General features: G+C 38.3%; 1 protein-coding gene across 8 annotated transcripts in view; it reads left to right on the top strand.

The window, feature by feature from the left end:
• The window catches only part of PAM (peptidylglycine alpha-amidating monooxygenase), a 96393-nt gene that overhangs the window by 16043 nt on the left and 57219 nt on the right, over positions 1-23131 (top strand). For 7 of the 8 annotated variants that reach the window (XM_030466784.1, XM_030466781.1, XM_030466787.1 and 4 more), the window contains exons 2-3: positions 17102-17606; positions 18770-18890. In XM_030466784.1, the coding sequence (XP_030322644.1) occupies positions 17515-17606; positions 18770-18890 (213 nt within the window). In that variant the 5' untranslated portion in view covers positions 17102-17514. Of the gene's footprint in view, positions 1-17101; positions 17607-18769; positions 18891-23131 lie in introns of those variants that run through there. The other variant, XM_030466788.1, reaches the window with a different exon arrangement.

Here is a 23131-nt window from a genome sequence, read left to right as displayed (position 1 = left end):
GTTTAAAACGAGTTTATTAAATAACTTAAAGATTTTTACCAATTAAAATTCCCAGAGTTTTGGGGTATTTTTAATCATTAAAAGAGAACACAAGTTATGTAATGGGAGCATTACTGGGGAGAAAAACGTGCAAGTCTTTTTTTTTAATAAAACAACAACAGAAATCAACCTCCAAGGCACGTTACTTTTTTCTTGTCTTCATTATGTGGCTAGTAGAACAGTGGATGAACATATTCTCCTGCAACTGTAACACAAGCTATTTCATTTGTATAAGGAAATGTGACATACTGCATTCTGTTATGTTTAGGAAAGCAGTGGTTTTGTGATTTATCTTGAATAGTGGAAAACAATGAAGGACTTGGTTTTCTGAGAAACCAAAGAGCACTCCTGCATATTTTGGCTTTGCAATCTAAGTTTATGTGTAAGACTGAGATAAGCTTTTAACTAGTTTCACAGTTAGAATTTTTTTTTTCTCCCAGTTGACTTTCTACATTGGTTTAACTTACTGTAATTTCAAATGGACATGACCACCATGTGAAGTGTCTTATTCTGTCTTTTACTAGACAAAAAAAATACTTATGTATATAAAGAAATCAGTCCAAAATAAAACAAGCAAACAGACAAAAAACCAACAACAAACCAGTGGTGCAGGAGCTAAGCTGCAGAACTATAATGAATGTCCTTTTAAAGTCTTCTTTTAATGCCTTATAACTTCATTTTGGGTTTATTGTAATCTGATTTGTCTGAAAACTCTGTGGCACTTTACTTGTAAAACAATATGTGCATTTAATATATAAAACTAGAAGAATATTAGGATGGGGTGGGGGATGAGGAAAGAATTTAGTGTAAATGGAAACATTTTTAAAAAGGGAGTCTGGTGTTGAAGGAAATTCTACACTGAGATGCTATGGTTTTTGTGTAAACTCACCATTTTACCCCTCACCCCACCCCTGTTTAAGTATACAGCATGCAAGTAATCTGCCTGTTTTGTTTTCTGATCATAATGTCCATTGTTTTATTTAGATACTTAAGTCTTTTTTGGGGATAGGCTCCTCTGTTTGCATTTCTTAAGCTGAGTGTGCTCTAGCAAATCAGACACTTAGCCAGGCTAATCCTGCACACAGCATGATGTGGAGACAGTACTAATCACAACAGATGTGCTGCATTCGAAGAACAAGGAACACTGTCTAGTGACAGTATTATGCTTTTTCTTGAATATTTTCAAGTCCATGTGGACTGAGGATTTTTTGCTTTCTCATATAAAGATACATTTGCTGATCTTTTCTCTTATTTGACTGCCTTACTATTAGTCTGATTATTAATATAAAGAAGAGTATTTTAGGTAAACTGATAAAAAAGGCTTTTTTTATGTGCTGGAGACAATCTCATACATTTCATATTGGATGGTTTATTTTATTTTTGGTGCTGTATATCTTTTCTGTTTTCATCTGTAAGGACAAAAAAAGGACATAAAATGCTCGGGAATAGATTATTTAACTATGTTAACTATATTTAAGAATTAGAAATTGAATTCTTTTCATGTTGCTTCCCAGTATTAGGAGGAAAAACCACCAGCCCCGAGGGTTCTATAGTCATAGGTTTGAAAACTGCTTTGGTTAGATTTTGAAAGTTTTATATAAATAGGCTGAAGGCTCATCATCCAGAGCTCAACGATTTCTTTAATGACTCTTTCTGCCTAATGACATAGCAGTAGTTTGAAGCTGAGGGCTTCTTTTTTTTTTCTTTATTAACAGAGAGCTTTTTCCCACTAGGGCTTTTGACCCTGTGTTCAGATTTCACATTCAAACAAATGGCTGCAGAAACAAGACTTCTGTATGTACTTCCCCTATAATCTGCACAGGTCACTTAGAGGGCTGCCTGTTAGGGAGTACTGTACTTTCATTGTAATACTTGTAGAGGTAATTGAGATTTTCTTTTACAGTGGTGTCATCAATCATCAGCATGTTTTCTCTATTCTGAACAGAAAGAAAGCATGATTATAAGGAAAAGCAGAAAGCAGGTTTCGTTTTTTTAAATTAATCCTTATCCTTTTTTCAAGCACAGAAGGCCATTACAGAATTGGAGGAAGTTTAAAAATCATACTAAGAAGAAAAAGATGGAGGTAATTACCTTAAAAATGGGCTGAAATAAAAGTTATTAACGATAAAAAGACCTGAACAGGGTAAATTTGGAACCCTTTCTGTTGTTATATAACAAGTACAAGATTATGTAAGATAATGCTTACTGTGGTAGGCCAATGCATGGCTGCTGCTGAAAGGGGAGTAGTCTTGCTCTTCTTTCCTCGACCTCACTTTCCTGGAGCATTTCTCTCCCTAAAAAAGTCCCATGCAACAGAATCCTAATCTGTAAAAAAACAGACATCTTTTCCACCAAATTACTGAAATGAACCTATTCCACTTTATATTATGGACTCAGCACGTCGAACACAGTAGAGAAGATGGCGTCAGCTTCCCCATGGAGCTTGAGCCCTGAGCCTACTTCGCTTTATTAGGTTAGCCATAAAGTGGAATCATACCCTAAAGTTGTGGTGGGGTTTTGTGATTTCAAAAATCTTTGTGTTGAAACGCACCCGTGAAATAGAAAAGCCAACTAGCACTGGAGATTTTAGTTATTTGATTTAAATGGACAATTTCTGAATGTTCTGCCTAAAATGTAGGGAAGTTACTATTCAGATAGAAATCTTAGGGCAATTTTTGACTTTGTTTGAGCTCAGGAATTCAGTTCAAGTTTGGAGTGTGCCATTTTTAAATGACACTCTATCTCAGCCCAAAAATCTTCAAAGCAAGGGCAGGGTAGAAGATGACTGCAGCAATATAAACATTAAATTTATTTTCTACCTGTTTGATTAAAATCTGAAATGTTAGCTTAAGTGATATAAGCTGATCTGCACATCCATGAAAGAGCAAAGAGACAATGGTTGAATGGGAGGACCCAAAAAACCCACACTGCCCTGGCTGTGCCCAGGCTCTTCACAGGAGCCATATGCATATCAAAGGTTTGTTCTCTGCAAACCCAGAAGAGTAGAAGAGGACATGGTAGGCACTGAAGAATACCCCAAATCAGAGAGACTCAAAGGAGTTATGCACTGTGTCTGAGCACCCTTCCTTGGCTGAGCCTCTGCTCCAGTGAGTGGCTGTGAAAATCACCAAGATGGATCAGCATGGTGGCACCTTTCTGACTGAGGGGAGCTGCTGCCTAGGGGTGTGGGACATACTATGGCATGCAAGCACTTCAGGTTTTCACAAGGCTATTTATGGGATGTGTTAGGGGAGTCACCAAACTTGGGGAAAGGGATACAATGAACTGATTTGGGGATAAGTAAAATAGAAGGATGGGGGGGTAAAAAAGGGCCAATCATGCAAGTAGTGTGCTAGTCAGTATGCTTGCCTGGCCATACCCTGAGCCTTATCAGCATAGTCTGTCTGTCTATAGAATCATAGAATGAAACTCTGAATGCTGAAACTCTGAATATCTCCTCAGTCCTCCTTCATGTAACAAGGGATATATCCCTTTTGTAAGCTGGGGGCAGCTGTCCTGGATGTGTTCCCTCCCATCCTGCTCACTGTGCAGGCTGCAGCTTTCTTCAGAGTTCATCCACCTGCCGCCACTTGGCATCCTCTGCTTGTTGGCAAATAAGCAAGTCTTGAGCAAAGTTTTCACAGCCACATCCAAGATGCAACCTTTTTGCATCTTTTTTCTTACATAATATTTTCTGTTTTCATCAAGTTTATGCGATTTAGAAAATTACCCATTCTAGAAGTTAATCTGGCAAAATTGGGTCTGCTTAAGCTTTAAATTTTCCCCTTTCAGTAATCTGCTGAGGACTGCAGCTGTGGGCAGAGTTTAGGTCCCAGAGTAACAGCAGTTCTGACACCTTGAGATGGTTTTGCTTCTCTTGGTTCCTCTGTATTTCATAGAATCATAGAATCATAGAATTGGCTGGGTTGGAAGGGACCTCAGAGATCATCAAGTCCAACCCTTGAACTGTGGTAGTGGCCCACTACCACTGCAGTTACCAGACCATGGCACTGAGTGCCACATCCAGTCTCTTTTGAAATATCTCCAGGGATGGAGAATCCACTACTTCCCGGGGCTGCCCATTCCAATGCTTGATCACCCTCTTGGTAAAGAAATTCTTCCTAATGTCCAACCTAAACCTCCCCTGGCACAACTTGAGACCATGCCCTCTTGTCTTGTTGAAAGTCGTCTGGGAAAAGAGACCAACCCCCCCCTGGCTCCCACCTCCTTTCAGGGAGTTGTAGAGAGTGATGAGGTCTCCCCTGAGCCTTCTCTTCTCCAGACTGAACACCCCCAGCTCCCTAAGCCTCTCCTCACAGGATCGGTGCTCATAGCCTAATTGCCCTCCTTTGGACCTGCTCCAGGACCTCAATCTCCTTCCTGAACTGAGGGGGCCATAACTGGACACAGTACTCAAGGTGATGCCTCACCAGGGCTGAGTACAGGTGCAGAATCACTTCCTTGGACCTGCTGGCCACACTGTTCCTGATACAGGCTGGGATGCCATTAGCCTTTTTGGCTACCTGGGCACATGTCCAAATGCAGCCTCTGCGGTTACACTGTGGGTTGGAGGGACCCCAAGGGTCAATGATGCAGTGACTGGAACAACCAGACTGACTGGACTTAAGTGCCAGTGACTGTAGTGGGATTTTGGGTCATGGGGAGCATTTGTGTTACTGGCACAATTCAACATTGAATGAGGAGGGCTAAAAATACAGAAAAATCCATATGTACCATTAGAGTGTCTTTATTTGAATCTTCCAAAAATCTCCTTTCTGCCATGCCTCTGAGAAGTAGAATCCTACAGAATCCCCTCAGTAGCTGCATGAAAATGAAGATCAATCTGCATGAAATTATTTTAACTGGTTTTCTTTCAAGTGCCTTTCTTTTTTCTGGAACCACATGTTACATGTTTGTCTAAATATGAGTAACAGAATAATAATACATCAGGAAGAATTGGTAGTCAGAACTGGTATTCCTAACTGGAATTCCTATGGATTCCTGAAGTTTTAGGGGTTTTATAAATACTTCTTAGTCCAACTTGCAGATTTGGTTTGGTTTGGGTTTTTTTGTTTTTATTTTCTCTTGAATAAAAGGCAAAGTTACAAAGTCACACAATTATTTACCTTCTTACTCAACTTTTTTACTATTTAACCTCAGAATAGGAAGCAGTGCTTTACATCTGCAATAGCCATTAATTTATGATTCAGTTAAGTACCATTTGTCCTGCATATCCATCATATATTACCTTGGAGAGGTAAAAGAAGAGGTAAAAGAAGAACCAGTGCTGTTCTTTTCAGTGCACTAGAATTAATATTAAGGTAGAATTATTTCAGTTAGAGGTGCATCAGGAATCTTGGCTGAAAGTAAATTATGTTGACTACAGTAAAATTGTACAGTTTATAATGCAAATGAACTTGATTTTAATTTTTCTGTATGTAAATCTCTAAGTAATCTACAGCGAAGAAGAGCATGAATCAGAAGGGATCTTGAAGTACAGAACTAAACCAGACCATCAGGGTGTGGAAGGAAACAGTCTTGGACATCTCTGCAAGATTTCTGTGCCGTGACTTCTGTTACCTACTAAGCAAGTCCAGGGGCTTGGTGTTTTTTTTGGTGTTTGTTTTTCTGGCTTTTTGCTTACATTGCTTTTTTTGTTTGTTTGTTTCTGTTTGGTTTATTTTTTGTTTGGTTTATTTTTTGTTTGATTTGGTGTTTGGTTTGGTTTTTTGTTTGTTTTTTTTGTTTTTTGTGTTGGTTTGTTTTTGTGTTTTTTGTTTTTCTGACTCTTGTGTAAGAGGACTGCAGGTATGACTACATGCAGCTCTTTGCCAAGTACAAGTGTTCATACTCATTAAAGACAAGAGCCTCAGTGAATCATGTTATTGTACTTTGTATATGGCTTTTCTTATTCTCTAGAAATGAATGGCCTTCTATCTCTCAATTCAGACTTCAGCAGTGGGAAGAGATAATATCAGTACTTCTGTTATTCAGAGCACTTTTGGTAGCATCTGTAAAGCTGTTTAATTTTATACATTGTGTTATAAACAATTCTTACCTAGTTTTTAAGCCAAACCCATAAAACATTACTGTCACAAATCCAGATGACAGATGTGGTGCGTTGCTCTCACTGCACATTGAGGACTTATGTTCACATTCTTCCTTATTCTTTCTGGAGGATTCACCAATGCTATGGCAAGCTTAAACTTGGATGTTTTAAGTTCAGAAAAAGAAAGTTGGAGGTGGAATTGCTAACTTTTTTTTCTTTTGCGTTTTTCTCCTCTTAGGGAGGACAGGAACGTGTTTCACAGAAAAAGAAAACAGAAAACTCAGTATAGAATTTTCCAAAATGCTTAACTAAAAAATACCATAATACTGTTTTTCTGAAAAAATATAATATTATTATCCTTTAAAATGGAGGTTCTTGTCCTAGGAGGAGCAAAATGCAAGAAAAAAAAATGTAGTTTACAGAGTAGTAAGACATATTAGAAGTGCTACAAGCAACACAATACTCTGTTGAAAAATCCCGGGTTTGGGGTTTTTTTTGTTTGTTTGTAAAGTTTTTTACTGCTATTTCTTTAGCATATTTTGACTTTTATTTCTTCTCATTTCAACCTGTAGCCCCCACTGCCTCATAGCTTTCTCTGTCAGAAAAAATCATTTCTGTGGAGTGGTGAACTGGGAATGAGGGATTGGGGGTTGGGGTCTTGATAAAGAAGCAGTTGTTCCATGTTGTGCTAGGAGAAGCTAAAATACTACTCTTAAAAATCGTTACCCAGAGGTTGATGAGCATGTGTTGCATTTGGAAGAACTTCCAGTAAGCACTGCAGTATTCAAGAAATCTTTCAAACCCTTCAGTCAACTGTTTGTCCATTATAAAAAAGTTTACGAGTATGCCCTTAGCAAGCATTAATATTTTCATTAGAAACTGCTTCCCTTTTTTAGTCTAAAACTTTATTGCATATTTGTAAAGTTCATTAAAGAACTGTGAAAGTTCTCTAGTGTAAGCTAGACAAAATACAAATGTGCAAGTAGGTTTCTTCACAAATCTCACTCTGGCAGGACAATCTCTTATCTGTAGTTTGTAGTTGTTTCATGCCACTGCATTAAGAAGCACTGGGGATGTATTCTTAGTTAAAATTAATACAGGGTAAGAATTTTAGACCATTTTTAAATAGCAAAGTAGTTTGCTTAAATTTTAAGTGAACTAGTGGCAGAACAGTTTTTTTAATATGGGAGGTTGATTATTAAAATATAAACCAGGAAAAATGCACTGCAAAAAAAAAATGCAAATAAAAAATCACTGTAACATTCCGGCAAGCATATCTGTATGCTTATCACTTGGTGATTAATATGCAGCCTGGATTGTGACCAGGTTTCTAGTGCATATGTGCATGGGTGAGTCTTCTCATGAGTAATCCAACCAAATTCATGGGGTTAGGCTTCCAGTCATGTGGATGTATCATGTCTCTGATTCTTTAGTCTCTATAGGCTGTATTTCTCAGAGTATTTGATATGATGATCACCTCAGAGAATCTAGCATAAAGGAATTGCAAGCCTTTTGGAAAACTGACTTGTTGGTATTTGAGCAGACAGGTTTCATCTCCTGCCTACTTTTGAATAGTGTGCTGTTGATCTTAAACATTTCATTTTTTAGCAAACTGAAAAAGTTCTGGGGAAAAAAGGCATCTCATCTGTGAGTAAGAATGTTTGAGATGCTTCATTGTTTTCTCTATGTCAGAGTGATGAGTCCATGGTCTGCTATCTTTGGTTATGATTGTTTTAATTTTTAAAAAGGTCTTAATATTAGTAGTTTGTCCCTGTCATTTCTTCATAAGTCCAGGAATATGGTGGCTATCATTGCTTCTTCTCTAGGACTTGCAATCAGAAGTCCTTTTCTGTTCTCTTTGTTTCAGTTTGGCTAGGAACTCATGTTCTGGCCATAAAGCCAGGCATTTCTGCCATGCCTAAAAATGATTTGTGTATCAGGATAAACTGGTGTTTTGTAGGAGATTAAAAATTACATTTTCTGAAGTCTTTGACCATGTAATCTCAGTATTTTCCTAACAGCCTAACTCTACACCAGTATCTGCTTTAAGAGTAATCTTGTGTACATTGAGACCTTTCCAAATCATATACAAATAGTGAAATTTTATTCTTATCTAACAGGAAGATGACGAGAGGTCTGGAGCACCTCTCCTATGAAGGCAGGATTTGAGAGTTTGGGTTGTTCATTTTGGAGAAGAGGAAGCTCCAGGGAGACCAGATAGCAGCCCTCTAGTACCTGAGGGAGCCTAAAAGTAAACTGGAGAGGGACTTTTTAGAAGGGTGTATAATGGGAGGATGAGAGGTGTGGCTTTAAGCTGGAAGAGGTTAGGTTTAGATAGAATATCAGGAAAAAATCCTGTACTATGAGTGTGGTGAGACATCAGAACAGTTTGCCTGGGCAAGATGCAGCTGCCTCTTCCCTGGAAGTCTTCAAGGTCAGGTTGCACGGGGATTTAAACCACCTGGTCTAGTGGGAGTTGTCCCTTCCCATGTCAGTGGAGAACTAGGTGATCTTTGGAAGTTCCTTCCAACCCAAACTGTTGTATGATTGTATGATATGATTCTCAAGTGTTTGATCATTTGCTGTTTCTCAAGATTATATCAAATCTGTTTTGGAGATAAATTTCAGGGCAAAAGTTCATTGGGTCTGTCCTAGCACTGCTGCAAGTGTAGTATTAAAGTAAACTGTGTAATCCATCCCAACAATTACAGAGTGCAGCAGTTACTGCTGCTAGAATTTGTTGGAGCAGCAAAACAATTCGATACCAGGTACAATAAAAGACTTCGAAAACTGAGTTCAAGGTTGTTTTTTTAAAAAAATTATCGCTATTTTTGAGAGTTCAAGGGTTTCTCTTTGTGTCTTAATTCAACAAAGGCCAATCTTTGAAGATACCATTCTTCTCTTTTTCCCGGAGAGGTTAGTTTATGGCTTCTCTCCTTGGATTTTATTATTATGCTTAAATAAATAGTAGAATATTGTTAAATAAACTAGTAAGAAGACTGGTAAATACGAAGAGTGAAGCAATTTGGGCCTGGAAAGAAAGCAGGGGTGGGAACATATTAAGATCTGGTTGTGTTTTCTTTTTCTCCTGATCAGTTAGATTATTTTTTTTTCTTCCCAAGCCTGTCCAGTTTTGCCCATTACTGTAACCAAGGAAAGAAAACCTGTCTATCCTTCTCTCAGTTAACATCTCCCCAGGGGGATTATCTCCTCCTCAGCTCATAGTGGAAATGGAGGGCAAATGAGCAGAGGCCTGGCTGTTACTGGCTGTGTTTAAACCATGACATTATGAGATTAAGAATCTTTCTCATCCTTAAATCACAGCCATCATGCAGGGATCAGAAAACATAAGCTTGAAAATTGTGCATAGTGGTAATGGAAGGGAAGTATGATGACTGCTTTTATACCCGTGCCTGTCAGACTTTTGTGGAAAACAACAATAAACCAGTATCAAGCAAAGCTATTGCCAGTGCTTCATGTACTATGGTTGTTATACATTTTGTGCAAGATTCTCTTTAAAACATGAAAGAAAACCCTTATCAGACATAGTTTTGAACAGGTTGAAAATAAGCTGGGAAAAAAACCCTGTGAGATATCCCAATTAAGATGCAGGCGATATTTGCCTGAAAAGATGGCTTTGGAAACCGGTACAGCAGCTGTTACAAAGCATGCATGTTCATATTTGTGTTCAAAACATGATAAAAAAAATAGTAATGAGTGAATATTATCACTAAGTTCAATACAAAGGTGAATGTGTGAATTGCACTGCAGTGCTGGGGATGAGAAAAGGTGATTTTGCAGAACTTTCTTGGTCTGACCTGGAAGCCGCGTGCAAGATCCATGTTTTGTATGTTGCTGTAAATTATGATCTAAACACCAAAACTGAATCAAACTCTTGCTTCAAGGGAGACGAATCGCAGAATTGCCACAGCTGGAGAAGACCTCTAAGATCACCGAGTCAAACTGTCAGACAAAACTGCCAGAAAAAAACACCGTGCCCTCTAGATCATGTCCTGAAGTGCCACATCTGAACATGTTTTTAATACCTCTAGGGATGGTGACTCCACCACCTCCCTGCCCTGGGCAGCCCATTTCAGTGTCTGACTAGTCTTTCAGTGTAGACATTTTTCAAAATATCTAGTCTAAACCTCCCTTGCTGCAACTTCAGGCTATTCCCTCTAGTCTTAGCATTATTTACATGGGAGGAGAGGCCAACGCCCCCCTCACTACAGCCTCCTTTCAGGCAGTTGTAGAGAGCAATAAGGTCTCTTCTCCAAACTAAACAATCCCAAATCCCTGAGCCTCTCCTCACAGGACTTGTTTTCTAGACCCTTCACCAGCTTGGCTGTTCTTCTCTGGACATGATCCAGCAACTGAATGTCCTTCATGAAACATCATTTTCCCTACCTATATTTGACCTACCTACTTATACTTATTAAATGCATTTTAAACCATTTTTCTTTAATCTCCCTCTCTAGAATAACTAATCTATCTTTCTCAGCTTTGTATAGACCAAATTTCTTATCCTTTTCCCCTACCTGGTATTCTGTTTTTAGCAGTAATGCTACTCAGCTCTTCTCTTCATTATCATCCAGTGGAATGGACAAGAAAATCATAAGGTTCAACATGAGAAAACATGCGGGTTTACGTAAGGACAGTTTAATAGGAACAGCAAAAGCTGCATATGCAAGCAAAGCAAAACAGGATTCACTCACTCCTTACATTGGCAGGTGGGTGTTCAGCTAGCTCCAGCAGAGCAGGGATCCATCATGAGATACTTACTTGAGAAGACAAATGCTGAAACTCTGAATATCTCCTCAGTCCTCCTTCATGTAACAAGGGATATATCCCTTTTGTAAGCTGGGGGCAGCTGTCCTGGATGTGTTCCCTCCCATCCTGCTCACTGTGCAGGCTGCAGCTTTCTTCAGAGTTCATCCACCTGCCGCCACTTGGCATCCTCTGCTTGTTGGCAAATAAGCAAGTCTTGAGCAAAGTTTTCACAGCCACATCCAAGATGCAACCTTTTTGCATCTTTTTTCTTACATAATATTTTCTGTTTTCATCAAGTTTATGCGATTTAGAAAATTACCCATTCTAGAAGTTAATCTGGCAAAATTGGGTCTGCTTAAGCTTTAAATTTTCCCCTTTCAGTAATCTGCTGAGGACTGCAGCTGTGGGCAGAGTTTAGGTCCCAGAGTAACAGCAGTTCTGACACCTTGAGATGGTTTTGCTTCTCTTGGTTCCTCTGTATTTCATAGAATCATAGAATCATAGAATTGGCTGGGTTGGAAGGGACCTCAGAGATCATCAAGTCCAACCCTTGAACTGTGGTAGTGGCCCACTACCACTGCAGTTACCAGACCATGGCACTGAGTGCCACATCCAGTCTCTTTTGAAATATCTGCAGGGATGGAGAATCCACTACTTCCCGGGGCTGCCCATTCCAATGCTTGATCACCCTCTTGGTAAAGAAATTCTTCCTAATGTCCAACCTAAACCTCCCCTGGCACAACTTGAGACCATGCCCTCTTGTCTTGTTGAAAGTCGTCTGGGAAAAGAGACCAACCCCCCCCTGGCTCCCACCTCCTTTCAGGGAGTTGTAGAGAGTGATGAGGTCTCCCCTGAGCCTCCTCTTCTCCAGACTGAACAGCCCCAGCTCCCTCAGCCTCTCCTCATAGGGTCTGTGCTCGTGTCCTTTCACCAGCCTGGTTGCTCTCCTTTGGACCTGCTCCAGGACCTTTATCTCCTTCCTGAACTGAGGGGGCCATAACTGGACACAGTACTCAAGGTGATGCCTCACCAGGGCTGAGTACAGGTGCAGAATCACTTCCTTGGACCTGCTGGCCACACTGTTCCTGATACAGGCCGTATCAGGAATTTCCACATGCATTTCCTGCTGATCAGAAAACAATTCTGAGGCTGGTTTTAATTTCTATTTATTCTATAAATAAGAGGATTATAAACTTTTTCCCCCCTAAATCCTCTGGAGATAATGTTCTTCTTTCTTTGCATAAACATAAAAGTTATTTTCTTATGTCCTTCTGTTTCTTATTTCTATTTCTGCTATTGTTGTATGAGTTGGCTACTAAGTAGAATTCAAATTTTTGCTTTATTATTCAGTGAACAGGGTTTATTTATGGCTTGGGGCGATAGTGTTTAATGATATCTTTTTGGTTCTTGCTCTTTGTAGGAGCTAGGAGCATGCAAGTCATTTTGTGAATCTGTTGATCTCCAAAATGGAAAGGCACAGTATAAATAACAGTTCTTCATCCTTTGTTTCTTCACTCTATATATCTGCAATTAATTACAAAAGAAAGCTATCTAGTAGCTAAAACTCTCCATACCTACTGAATTGACAGAGTATCAAAGGATTTTTCTTTATTGATTTTCATGGCACGGATAGCCTATCTTTAGATAGTCACAGGAACTTATTTTCCCAGTAGAAAATGCATTAAAATGCTTCATTTAATAAAGAGCATGTAATTGATTACCATGTCAGCAAAATCCCTCAAAGTAAGTTTAGATTTTAAGGTATTCAGTCTTTTTTATAAATTGTTGCCCTTACAAGCTATCATTTTAAGTGCTGCTTAATACAAATTTTTATTTCATATTTCTAGCCAAATAGGAAAGAAGTACAGATTTCCAATTTCAATATATTTGTAAAAACGTATAAGTACAACATGTAAATACATTTAGAAATCATCAAATTTAATTGCTCTAAAACATAAAAGTTGAGTTGCAGTTCTTTATTAATGCATATGTATGTATAAATGTGTGTATATGTATGTATGCATATATATGTATATACATATGAATACTGTGCTTCCTCTGATGGAGTGGACAATCTTACTGTCATGAAATACCTCGTTCAAAAATATGCAGTGTACTTACCCTCAGCATGTTAGCTTTTAGAAAAGCTTGTTTATAAAAGCAAGAGAAAGCATGTTTCTGTTTTTTTTCTTTTTTTCTTTGGTATCCACAGCTGAAGAATGTTTGGTAGCATGAAATACAAATTTGTAAAATCTAAATTAAATGGAGAAGCTATATTTGACAATTTACAATTCTCACTTTAAAAAAGTATCTATAATATTACACGACATCCAGAGCAGATTGCTGCCAAAACAGGGATATCCTTTCCAGCCCCAGCTGCATGCTCAACACCATTTATTTTGTGACAGAAGTAGAGCAGCTGCCTTATGGCACTTTGACAGCTGATGAAAAATTAGCACGCGGCTGGGGTGGAAAACCAGGAGGGTATCAGCTTCCTGAACCATTGCAGAACAATAGGAAGAGATAAATACAAAACAGCCTACAATCACTGTAAGTTTTGTATATGGTGAAAATTTATCTTTAACTCTTTCTGGCAGAACAGTCCAGTGAGGTCAAGTCTGAAACAGCTTCTTCTGCTCTATAAAAACTTCCCTAGTTTTTGAATTATTTATAATGATGCTCTAAATGTTTTCCTGTAAAATTATGTTAAAAAATGGCTTCAAGGGAAGTAAACAAGTCTCCATAAAGGGACAAGGCTTTAACAAGGGATTTTTTTATTATTTAATCCATGAAGTTTGTTAAAAAGATGTAAAAGTCAGGACAATTTTTTTATACTTATCTAGAAAAAATCCATGCCTCTGAATATAGAGCTACATTAGCTTAACGATACATTGTACTAAAAGTTACCTAGGCCCTGTGTTTCTGTAATCACAGTTTCAATGGTGTCCAGGTAATTTTAATCTGTAAAAGCAGTTTACCTGTGAAGAATATTCTTTGCATCCCTCGCATTTTCTTCCCATTCATTGGCCTCTATTGGCAGTGGAGCTGTAAAAATTACTAAGAGATATTAGATCAGACAGAGAAAGTTTTCATCCTTGGTATCATCTATCCCTAGTGTCTTTTTATCTCCTGCTCCTCATCAGGAATGCTGGAACTTGCACAGTTATAACGCCTTGCATCACCTGCCATCTACTTCTCTCAAGCTGGTTGGGCACTTTTAATTGACATACTGAACTGGCCATATATACTAATTTTAAAGATTCCACGATCTTCTTGTCACAGACTCAGAATGTTCGAGGTTGGAAGGGACCTCTGGATGTCTTCTGGTTCAACACCCCTGCTAAGGCAGGGCACCTATAGCTGGGTACCCAGGACCAAATAGTTCACTCTTGCATATCGCCAAGGATGGTGGCTTCACAAATTCTATATGAAATTCATGTCAGTTGACCCTCAACAATGAAAAGGTGTTTCCTAATGACCAGAGGGAACCTGCTGTATTTGTGCCCACTCATTCTGGTCCTGTCATAGAATAATTTAGGTTCAGAACCTTTAGAATCATTGAATGAAACTATTAATTTACGTGCCAAGTCCACCTCTAAAACATGTTCCTAAGCAGGACAGCTACATGCCTTTTAAATAATACCTCCAGAGATGGTGACTTCCTGACACTTCCCTGGGCAGCCAACCTTTTGGTGAATTATTTTTTCCTAATGTCCAGCCTAAACCTTACCTCGCACAGCCTGAGCCTGTTTCATCTTATCCTGTCACTTGTTACTTGGGATAAGAGACAAACAGCCACCTCACTTCAGCCTCCTTTCACGGAGTTGGAGAGGGCCATAATGTGTGTCAGTTTGTGCCCATTACATCTGGTCCTGCCACTGCACCACTGGGAGCCTGGCTTCTTCACAGCATCCTTTCAAGTTCTTTTGTACACGGCTAAGATTTTCTTTAGCCTTCTCATTTCCAGGCTGAACAGTTCCAGCTCTCCCAGCCTTTCTTCTAGGAAGAGATTCTCCAATCCTATCATCTGTATGGCCCTTCCCTGAACTCTTTCCAGTATGTCCATGTTTTTCTTGTACAGAGAAGCCCAGCACTGGACACAGTACTCCAGGTGTGGCCTCAGCAGTGCTGAGTGTAGGGGGTGGATTGTTTCTGCTGACCTGCTGGCAATATTTTGGCTAATACATCCCAGGAGTCCATTAGCCTTCTTTGCAGTAAGGGCACATTGTTCTCTAATGATGAATTTGGTGTCTGTGAAGACCTCCAAGGCCTTTTCTGCTTTCCAGCTGCTTTCCAGCTGTGTGGCCCCCTGCATATACTGGTGGCTGGGGTTGTTCCTCTTCAGCTGAAGGGATTGGCATCTCTCCTTGTTGAACTTCATGAGGCTGCTGTAGGCCCATTTCTCCAGATTGTTGTGGTCCCTCTGCATGGCAGTAAAACCCTCCAGCATAACTGCCTCAGTTATGCATCTGCATTTCTGATAATTGCTCTCTGCTGTCCCAACCTGTAGTTATCTAACTCATCAGTGGGATGATTTTATTGATGTGGAAGCACAAGAGGTTATCTAATGTGACAGCTTCTTGCCACTTTTGTGTGCATAAGGAACAAGAGGAGAGATTTCATTACGAAAAATTGCTTCCTGTGATAGACTTATTGGCATAACCAATCTTGGACTTCTTGAAGCTAAGGTGTTAGTTTATATTTCTCATCACTGGGAATACCTTTTCAAATTGCAAAAGATTGAATCAGAATGTTGTAATTCTGTGTATGTTAAAACGTAGTATATTTCCTAGAAGAGGAAAAAGCAAAGAGAGGGAGAGAGTAGGGCATTGTGCTTAGCTTCTTATATTTTTATGGCCACCCCTCCAACCAAAGCGTGGAGCATGGTCGGTGGGGCTGGGGGTCTCAGTCCCCTTCCTACAGGGTCAGTGCAGCTGCCCTGAATGTAATCTTTTCAGTCACACACATGCAAAAGATGGGTCCTCTTCACTTGTACCAAGGTCCTCATTTAACAGAGACAATTTCATTGTTGCACATGTGTGAGAAGCAGGAAGATTTTACTTCCAAGAAACAGCCCTGGGCACCACAAGAGGAAAGCCTTACCCTGCTCTACAGATTGACACCACAGCATCTCTTTGAGGCATTAACACATGAAGTGCCAGTTACTGGGATTCCACATGCCCTGAGATAGAAGTGATTTTTTATATAAAACATACAAATCTGAATTGTGTTTCATGTCAGAATGTTTTCTATTTTATTCTTATGGCATATTTTTTGAGCGTATCTTCCAAGGGCTGGAGTATAGTTGAGTTTTCCCGTTAATGTTTTATTTTAAAAGGCAACTTACTGCATAATGCATGTAAAAGGCTTTAATTTAACTAAGAGTTTAAATTTTTCTTCTGACAGGATTGGAAAACTCAACAAACAAAAACATCTTCAGTAATACACAGTGTGATATTCTAGCATGCAGTAAAAAAACCCCATGAAATTTTGAAATTAAAATGTCACAACAACTAAAATGGGAAAGTAAGAACAGGAAAAACAATGGAGAGTAATGAGTTTACACTGATTTAACCTCAGTATATGAAAGGACATATGAAGGAGCCTTATCTCTATAGGGTTTTTAGCAGTATTTCTGAAAATAATTTGCAAGTATCAATTTTCTGAAACTGATATAAAAAAATGACAAAGGTACATAAGCAGACACCTTAATTGTATATACAATTGTATATATAATATTGTATATACAATATTGTATATACTATTGTATACAATACCAGGATTATATATTATAGGTTGTATTAAAAGCAAAATAGTCTATCAGCCTGCACTATGTACAGAAAAACTTAGTAATAGGTGATAAAATTTACAAAGCATGGTTCTTGACATGTCAGTGTTTGGGGGTTTTCTGATGCTTGGAGAACACATTGTACTACTGCTTGTATATATTAAATACTCAATACCTTTGCATATCAAGAAGGGTTTTTTATATTTCTTCCTTTTAGGTAAAACATTTCTGAGAATGCATTTTATGTATGAATATGAAACCAGTTTTTGAGCCTCTGTGGATGAGAAGGGAGGAAAATGAAGAATCAATGGGCTTGGTGCAGTCTTCAGTGGATTGGGCTGGAGCTGGTGAATGAATTTACTAATGTGTTAAAATACCTCAAGAGGGAGATGTTAGCTACTGAATACTAACACTGTTATATGTTAGTCATCCTTTATTTACTTCTATTTTTACAGGTTCTGAGAGATGACTGACACTGGTTTCTGCGATGACACTTGGGAGTTTCTGGCACTGTGGTTTGATAAGTAACATGCAGATTTAGCTGCAGAACTTATTTTCAGCTCCTTAAGTGGATGGAAGTACAAAGGCATCTATCTGCAAGGGAAGATTCTAAACAGATTTTTACAGCTAGTAATGAACACGATCTAGAATCATCTGCCTTCCTGATTTACAGCACCTGACCTTCCAACACAGATGATCTGTCAGAAGCTGGAGAATGCCTGCAGAGCACACAGTAATGAAGTAGTGAATTGATATAGCTGCTGCTGCTGCTGCTGCTGCTGCTGCTAAATTGTCAGGACCGCAGCCGACAGATCTGCACTGCCCTTTTTTCTCCTTCCTTAAGTGGGCCAGGAACAGCAAGCTGGACATGGCTGGCCTCCTTACCAATGTGCTCATATTACTTCCAGTTTTTCAAACCATCTGTTTGGGTTTCAGAAGCCCACTTTCTGTCTTCAAGAGGTGGGTTATGCAGGAAGGCCTTATGTGTTGAATGCATGCGTTTGATATTGTGGAAGTAGGAATAAGCATGCCCTAGGCAAAGATGTGTGTAGTATTTGTCTGGTTTTGCTCACTTACTTTGAATTGTATTTCTGCTATTTTGAAATGGCACTCTTGCCATATTGAAACAAAACTCTTGTTTTTATCCATAAATCGCTTTATAAAAGGTGAGCTTAGGATGGTTAAAAATAGAAAAAATAGAACTTGTTGGATAACACCACAGGTGTATTTGAGACGACACACGGAGTCAATGTATTTCAGCTGCTCAACATAGCTTGCAGTATGAAATGTTGCTTCAAGGAGAAAGGGTCAGCTGTCTTAAAACTGGGCAATACTGGAAAATCTGAGGATGGGTTTTGAATGCAAAATTGCACAGGTAAAGGTTGATTTAGTATGGACAAAAGAAGTAGCCTTAACTCAAAAAAAGTGTTCTACTCTTTGCAGGGTACATTGGCCACTGTAGTTACCATGTAACTTCTCTCTCTATATATACATATATATATATATATGTATATACATACTCAAAATGTATACTAATGTTGCATCATGTTTCAGATGTCTAATCATTAAAATCTTCATAGTGATCTGTACTTTTATCAATTTCTTGGTACATTGCATTCAGTAAAGGCTTATATTCATGTGAAGTTGTAAAACTTAATGTTTTACTTTGCCACTTATTATAGGAGTTACTAATGTTGTAGTTGTTGGAAATAAAAATTTCCCCTTTACACATTATTTAAATATAATTGTTACTGAATTATACATCAGGCACATAGTCTTTAAAAAACAAAGTCTTCAAACTATCATGAATTATTAACAGCACTTGACATTTTCTAGTGCAATAATTCTCTGCGTGTGCATCCAGGTACATCAGACATGTATTTAGATGACATAACAGGTTATGGTTTGGGCTAATGTTTTCCAAACTATTTTATTTGAATGCTCAAAGGAACTACTTGAGTGAGTGCTTGATAATTAAGTTATTTTTCTTGGCTTATGAAAGAGTGAAATGTTCAGATCACTCCTGGAGCTACTGAGCATTGTCAGACTTCTTTACTAGTTCTCTTTTAGAAAGACGTAACAAAAGTCAGTGTTATAAAAAATCTCTTTTCCTTCTTTTAAAGGTATAAAGATACTGCCAGATCTCTTCCCAGTGGATGCCTTGCAAGCAACCGGCCAGTGATTTCACTTGGTCTGTCAGATTTTGCACTGGACATTCGCATGCCTGGGGTGACACCTAAGCAGGTGGGAAAAATGCAGCTTTATTTGCCACTTACTGTTTTTCTGGGTTTTTTTAAAATCAGCTTGGAAATTGAAGCCTACAGTACCATGCACATAAAATTAACAAAAAAACAGGGTAACCTTAATAGATACATGTATGTCTAGAGAAAGGAAACAGGCAAGCTCAAATGTAAAAAAAAAAAAAAAGTATTTTTTGTCTAATTAATTTTATTTGTAATATTTTAGTTACATAAATTGAATTACATAAATTTTATGAAAACAAGGAATATGAGTTTTATTAAAGTGAAACATATCCAGCTCTACTTGTAAGACACACTCATACAGAGTTGATGATCTCAGATGACACCTCAGTTAATTTAGTTACATTAAATTGAACATTGCTGGAACTTTAGCAAGCTGAGAGAAAACGACCAGACAGCATTTTATAAGAGCACTACTTTTGACCCAGTAAATGAAAATACTCTAGGAAAGCTGCTATAAATTAGTTGGAAAGGTATATTCTGTGTGCTTTGTAGTTGCTTATCTTTCACTGAATCAAGTGAGTAAAAAAGAAGAGAATAATTAAGATTTTTAACATTTGCAGTAACATTTTTAAGATTAACATAAAAGTATGAAGTTATGCTTTCACTTTTATGTGCATTTTCATCAAGCAAGATAAAAAATTACTAATTTTTTTTTTTTTTTTTGCACCAAGGCAATGGTAGGGAATTATATATGTCATTAAAAGACTCTGTGTCTCTTTTAGAGGGGCTGCAGCTGGTTGGAAGGAGCAGGATGTTGTGCTGCAATAGGTGATGACTCATTGTTGCAGATAGCACTTTCAAAAAATACCAAATGGAAAATGAGGTTTTCAGTTATTGGGGAGTACCCCTCTAGAATATGTAAGTGAGACCAAGTAGTTTCATTCCAGTGACTATAAAACAGAAATGTAGTTTCTACTAGATCATACTTGTCTGCAGATAAATATTAAATTTATCTTCCAGAAATAGTGAAAAGTTCTCTCAGTTCACCCAGGTGCACATTTGATTTTACCTGAGGAGCCACTAGTTGAAATTTTAGGAAGCACATATGAAGGGGTCAGTCACTTGAGGTTCCTTTTTGGAAAAAAAAGAAAACCCAACAGCAAAAGGATGTGGTAGTTAACGGAAAGGACATACTACTTTTCACATCCATGTATATCCATAGGCCACAGCCTTTATGTGCACAATAAACTGAAATGCTATGGTTTAGTGTAGATCTGGGAGAAGGACCTTTCTTCATGTTCTATTGGCCGTAGTTGTGGGCAGATGTACTTAGCAACTGTGGATCTGCCATGAGCTCAAGTTGTCCATACTGATGTTTATGTAAGAGCTTAAGTTTGGAGTTGTACTCAATGGGCTCTTCCAACTTGGGATATTCTATGGTTCTGTGTTATGTAGGTTTGTGCCTCTGGGGTCTATCTGGAAATTTAACTCTGTTCATGAAAAATGCCAAAAGAAACCACAGAGTAAGAGGAGAGGTGCCATTTTGAAAATGCTTTATTAAAGGCTTCCTGGAGGTACATCACTGTTTTGCTTATGACTAATTGTAGTTCCTGAGTTCTCAAGGGTAACAATTTATGTGGGAAAGGTCAGGTAAAACAAACAAAAAATACAAAAAAACAACCAAACAAAAAACAAACCACAAAACAGGAGGAGCAGAAAATACTGGAGAAGATGTGAATGAGGTTGAGATCTAGAGAACAAAAGAATATCTTTAGAGCAACACAAGTTATCTTCTGTGGTATTTCATCTTGGTCATGCATTTTTTAGTGAAAAGAAAATGTTTCTTTCAACTGAGTTGTCATGAATTCTGAATTCAGTCTTTGGCCACAGATTAGGACTTTAAGGAGACTTAACAAAATGAGTTCTTCTGGCCTCTTTCTCTGTTGGTGGTATTTAAATTTTGTTTTTCAAAGTCCTTGGTACTCCAGATTCCCAAATAATTCTTACGGAAAACAGATACGCTGAAAATTAATCCCTTTGTATTCCAAAAAGTCTAACCATCTGCATACATTCCATGAAACTGAGGTTAATTTTTGGTACTGTGAGTAAGGTATTACCTAGTTTATGATAATTCACATTGTTGTTTTGGAATGATCAGTATAGGAGTCATTGAATTCTCCTAATACAGGGGCATACAGCTAGCATAAAACCATAAATGAGAGAAAATAAACCCCAAGTGATTTTGTCACCTGCATATGTAGAACCTTATAATGATGAAGGTGGTGTAATTCTTGGTGGAATGATTTGCAAATGTCTGGAGTGAAGTTCCGCACCTGTCCTTATAAGCTAGTATGCACTATATATGTTCAATTGCACAGTAGTGGAAAATGCAACTAAGGTGTGATGTGAAGAGGAGTTTTGGTGTTCTGCTATGTTGTTTAAACTTTATTTAGAGTGCAAGGTAAACATGTTTACTCTGCTAGTACATGGTTTTGCTGCTGTATCTGCTCAGTATAAGTCAAATAATCATGAAAAATTACAGTGCTCTTAAAACTATCACAAGCAATATTCTTCATAAATAATAATTTGTTTCAGTTTTGTAATTAATCGCACTGCTTGAGGATGAAAACAGTCTTTTGTTGGTGGATTAATTTTTGGTGCAGCATTGGCTGAGTTCTTAAATGTATACTTGAGACATTCATAAATATCACTAAAGGCACCAAAAATGGTGAAAGATGCTTCTGGGGGGATACTGTTAGTGTGTGAAGGGGTTATTATCTAATGGATTTTTCAAGTCTTGCTTGCCTTGAGTTTCTACCAGTAGGTCAGCAGTGACTTGTAATATCTGCATATTCAATTTTGTAACTTTAGTTTCTCACTTCTTTGGTTAAAATTTTTCTTATCTCCAGTTTGCTTCAGCATACCATACCAGGTAAAAATACATAAAATAAAAAGGAAGTCTTGTCATTCAGATACCCCTAAATTACTGTTAGCTTTTTCTTCGGTGTTGTTCCAAGAACCAAGACTTAAAACCTTCCAAGGTTTGCTCTTACTCTAGAGAAAGTTGTGTGAATGACTTGCTTGTTACTTTGGGTGAAATTCTGTAAAAAGTAGAATTTGGGTAGTTATATGAATTTGGACACACACAGTGGATATCAATACCAGATTTATATGTGTGATACAGTTGCTAGTGAGTAATGGCTTTCACTAATAACAAAGATTTTTCCTTAAAAAAAAAGGTGGGGAGAGGAGGGTGGCAGGAGGACAGGATATGGGAGGAAAAAATAGAGCCTTTCTCTTTTCCCCTTCCCCATATCCTTTCAGATGGCAGCCTCAAAAATTCTGTTCTTACCATCTTTTCAGTTTTTTTCACATCTGAGTTTGTGATGTTGTGAATACTGAAGCAGTCTCCCTTTTTTCCCCCTCTCCTTGTTTCTTTCATATGTTGAAATCTATGTAATAATCTTCTGAAAGGGGATCAAATGTTCACCCTCATGCTTACAGACCCACTTATGGTGAGGCAGAGAATACAGGACAGAACTACTGTGGATTCTGCAGTATCAGGATGCTCCTGCTCTTGTGTCTGAAGACTGGAACATTGATAACTGGAGATAAGCAATCAGAATCCAGTTGAATCCAATAGCTGTTTTTTATTTTTGCTCATTTTAACTTATTAGATACTCAGAAATGCATCCAGTTGAGTCATGAAAGTCTCCAGAGGAGGAGACTCCATAACATCTCTGGAGAGCCTGTTCCAGGGCTCTGTAACCCTTACAGTAAATAAATTCTTCCTCATATTGAGGTGGAACTTCCTGTGCTCTTATTTATTCATTATTATTCCTGTGCTCAATCCATTGCTCCTCTTCCTATCACAGGGCACAAATGAGAAGAGGTGCCCCTTCCTCCTTGATGCCCAGCCTTCATATGTTTATACACATTAATTACACTCCCTCTCAGTCATCTCCTCCTCAGACTAAAAAGTCCCGGGTCACTCAGCCTTTCTTCATAAGAAAGGTGTTTCTTAATCATCTTCTTAGCCCTCGATTATACTTTCTTAAGTAAATCCCTGTCCCTCTTGAACTGGTAAGCCCAGAACTGGAAACAGTACTCCAGGTGAGGTCTCACTAGAGCAGAGGTAGGGGGGGATCTGCTGGACACACTCTTCTTAATGCATCTGAGGATACCATTGGTCTTCTTGTCCACAAGGGCACATTGCTGTCCCATGGATAATTTGTCCACGAGGATTCCAAGGTCCTTCTCCATGGGGCTGCTCTCTGGCAG

This window comes from Calypte anna, chromosome Z (assembly GCF_003957555.1).
Source record: "Calypte anna isolate BGI_N300 chromosome Z, bCalAnn1_v1.p, whole genome shotgun sequence".
NCBI classification, from domain to species: domain Eukaryota; kingdom Metazoa; phylum Chordata; class Aves; order Apodiformes; family Trochilidae; genus Calypte; species Calypte anna.
Note: the sequence above shows the minus strand (reverse complement) of the source record. Positions and strands in the feature narration are given on the sequence as shown.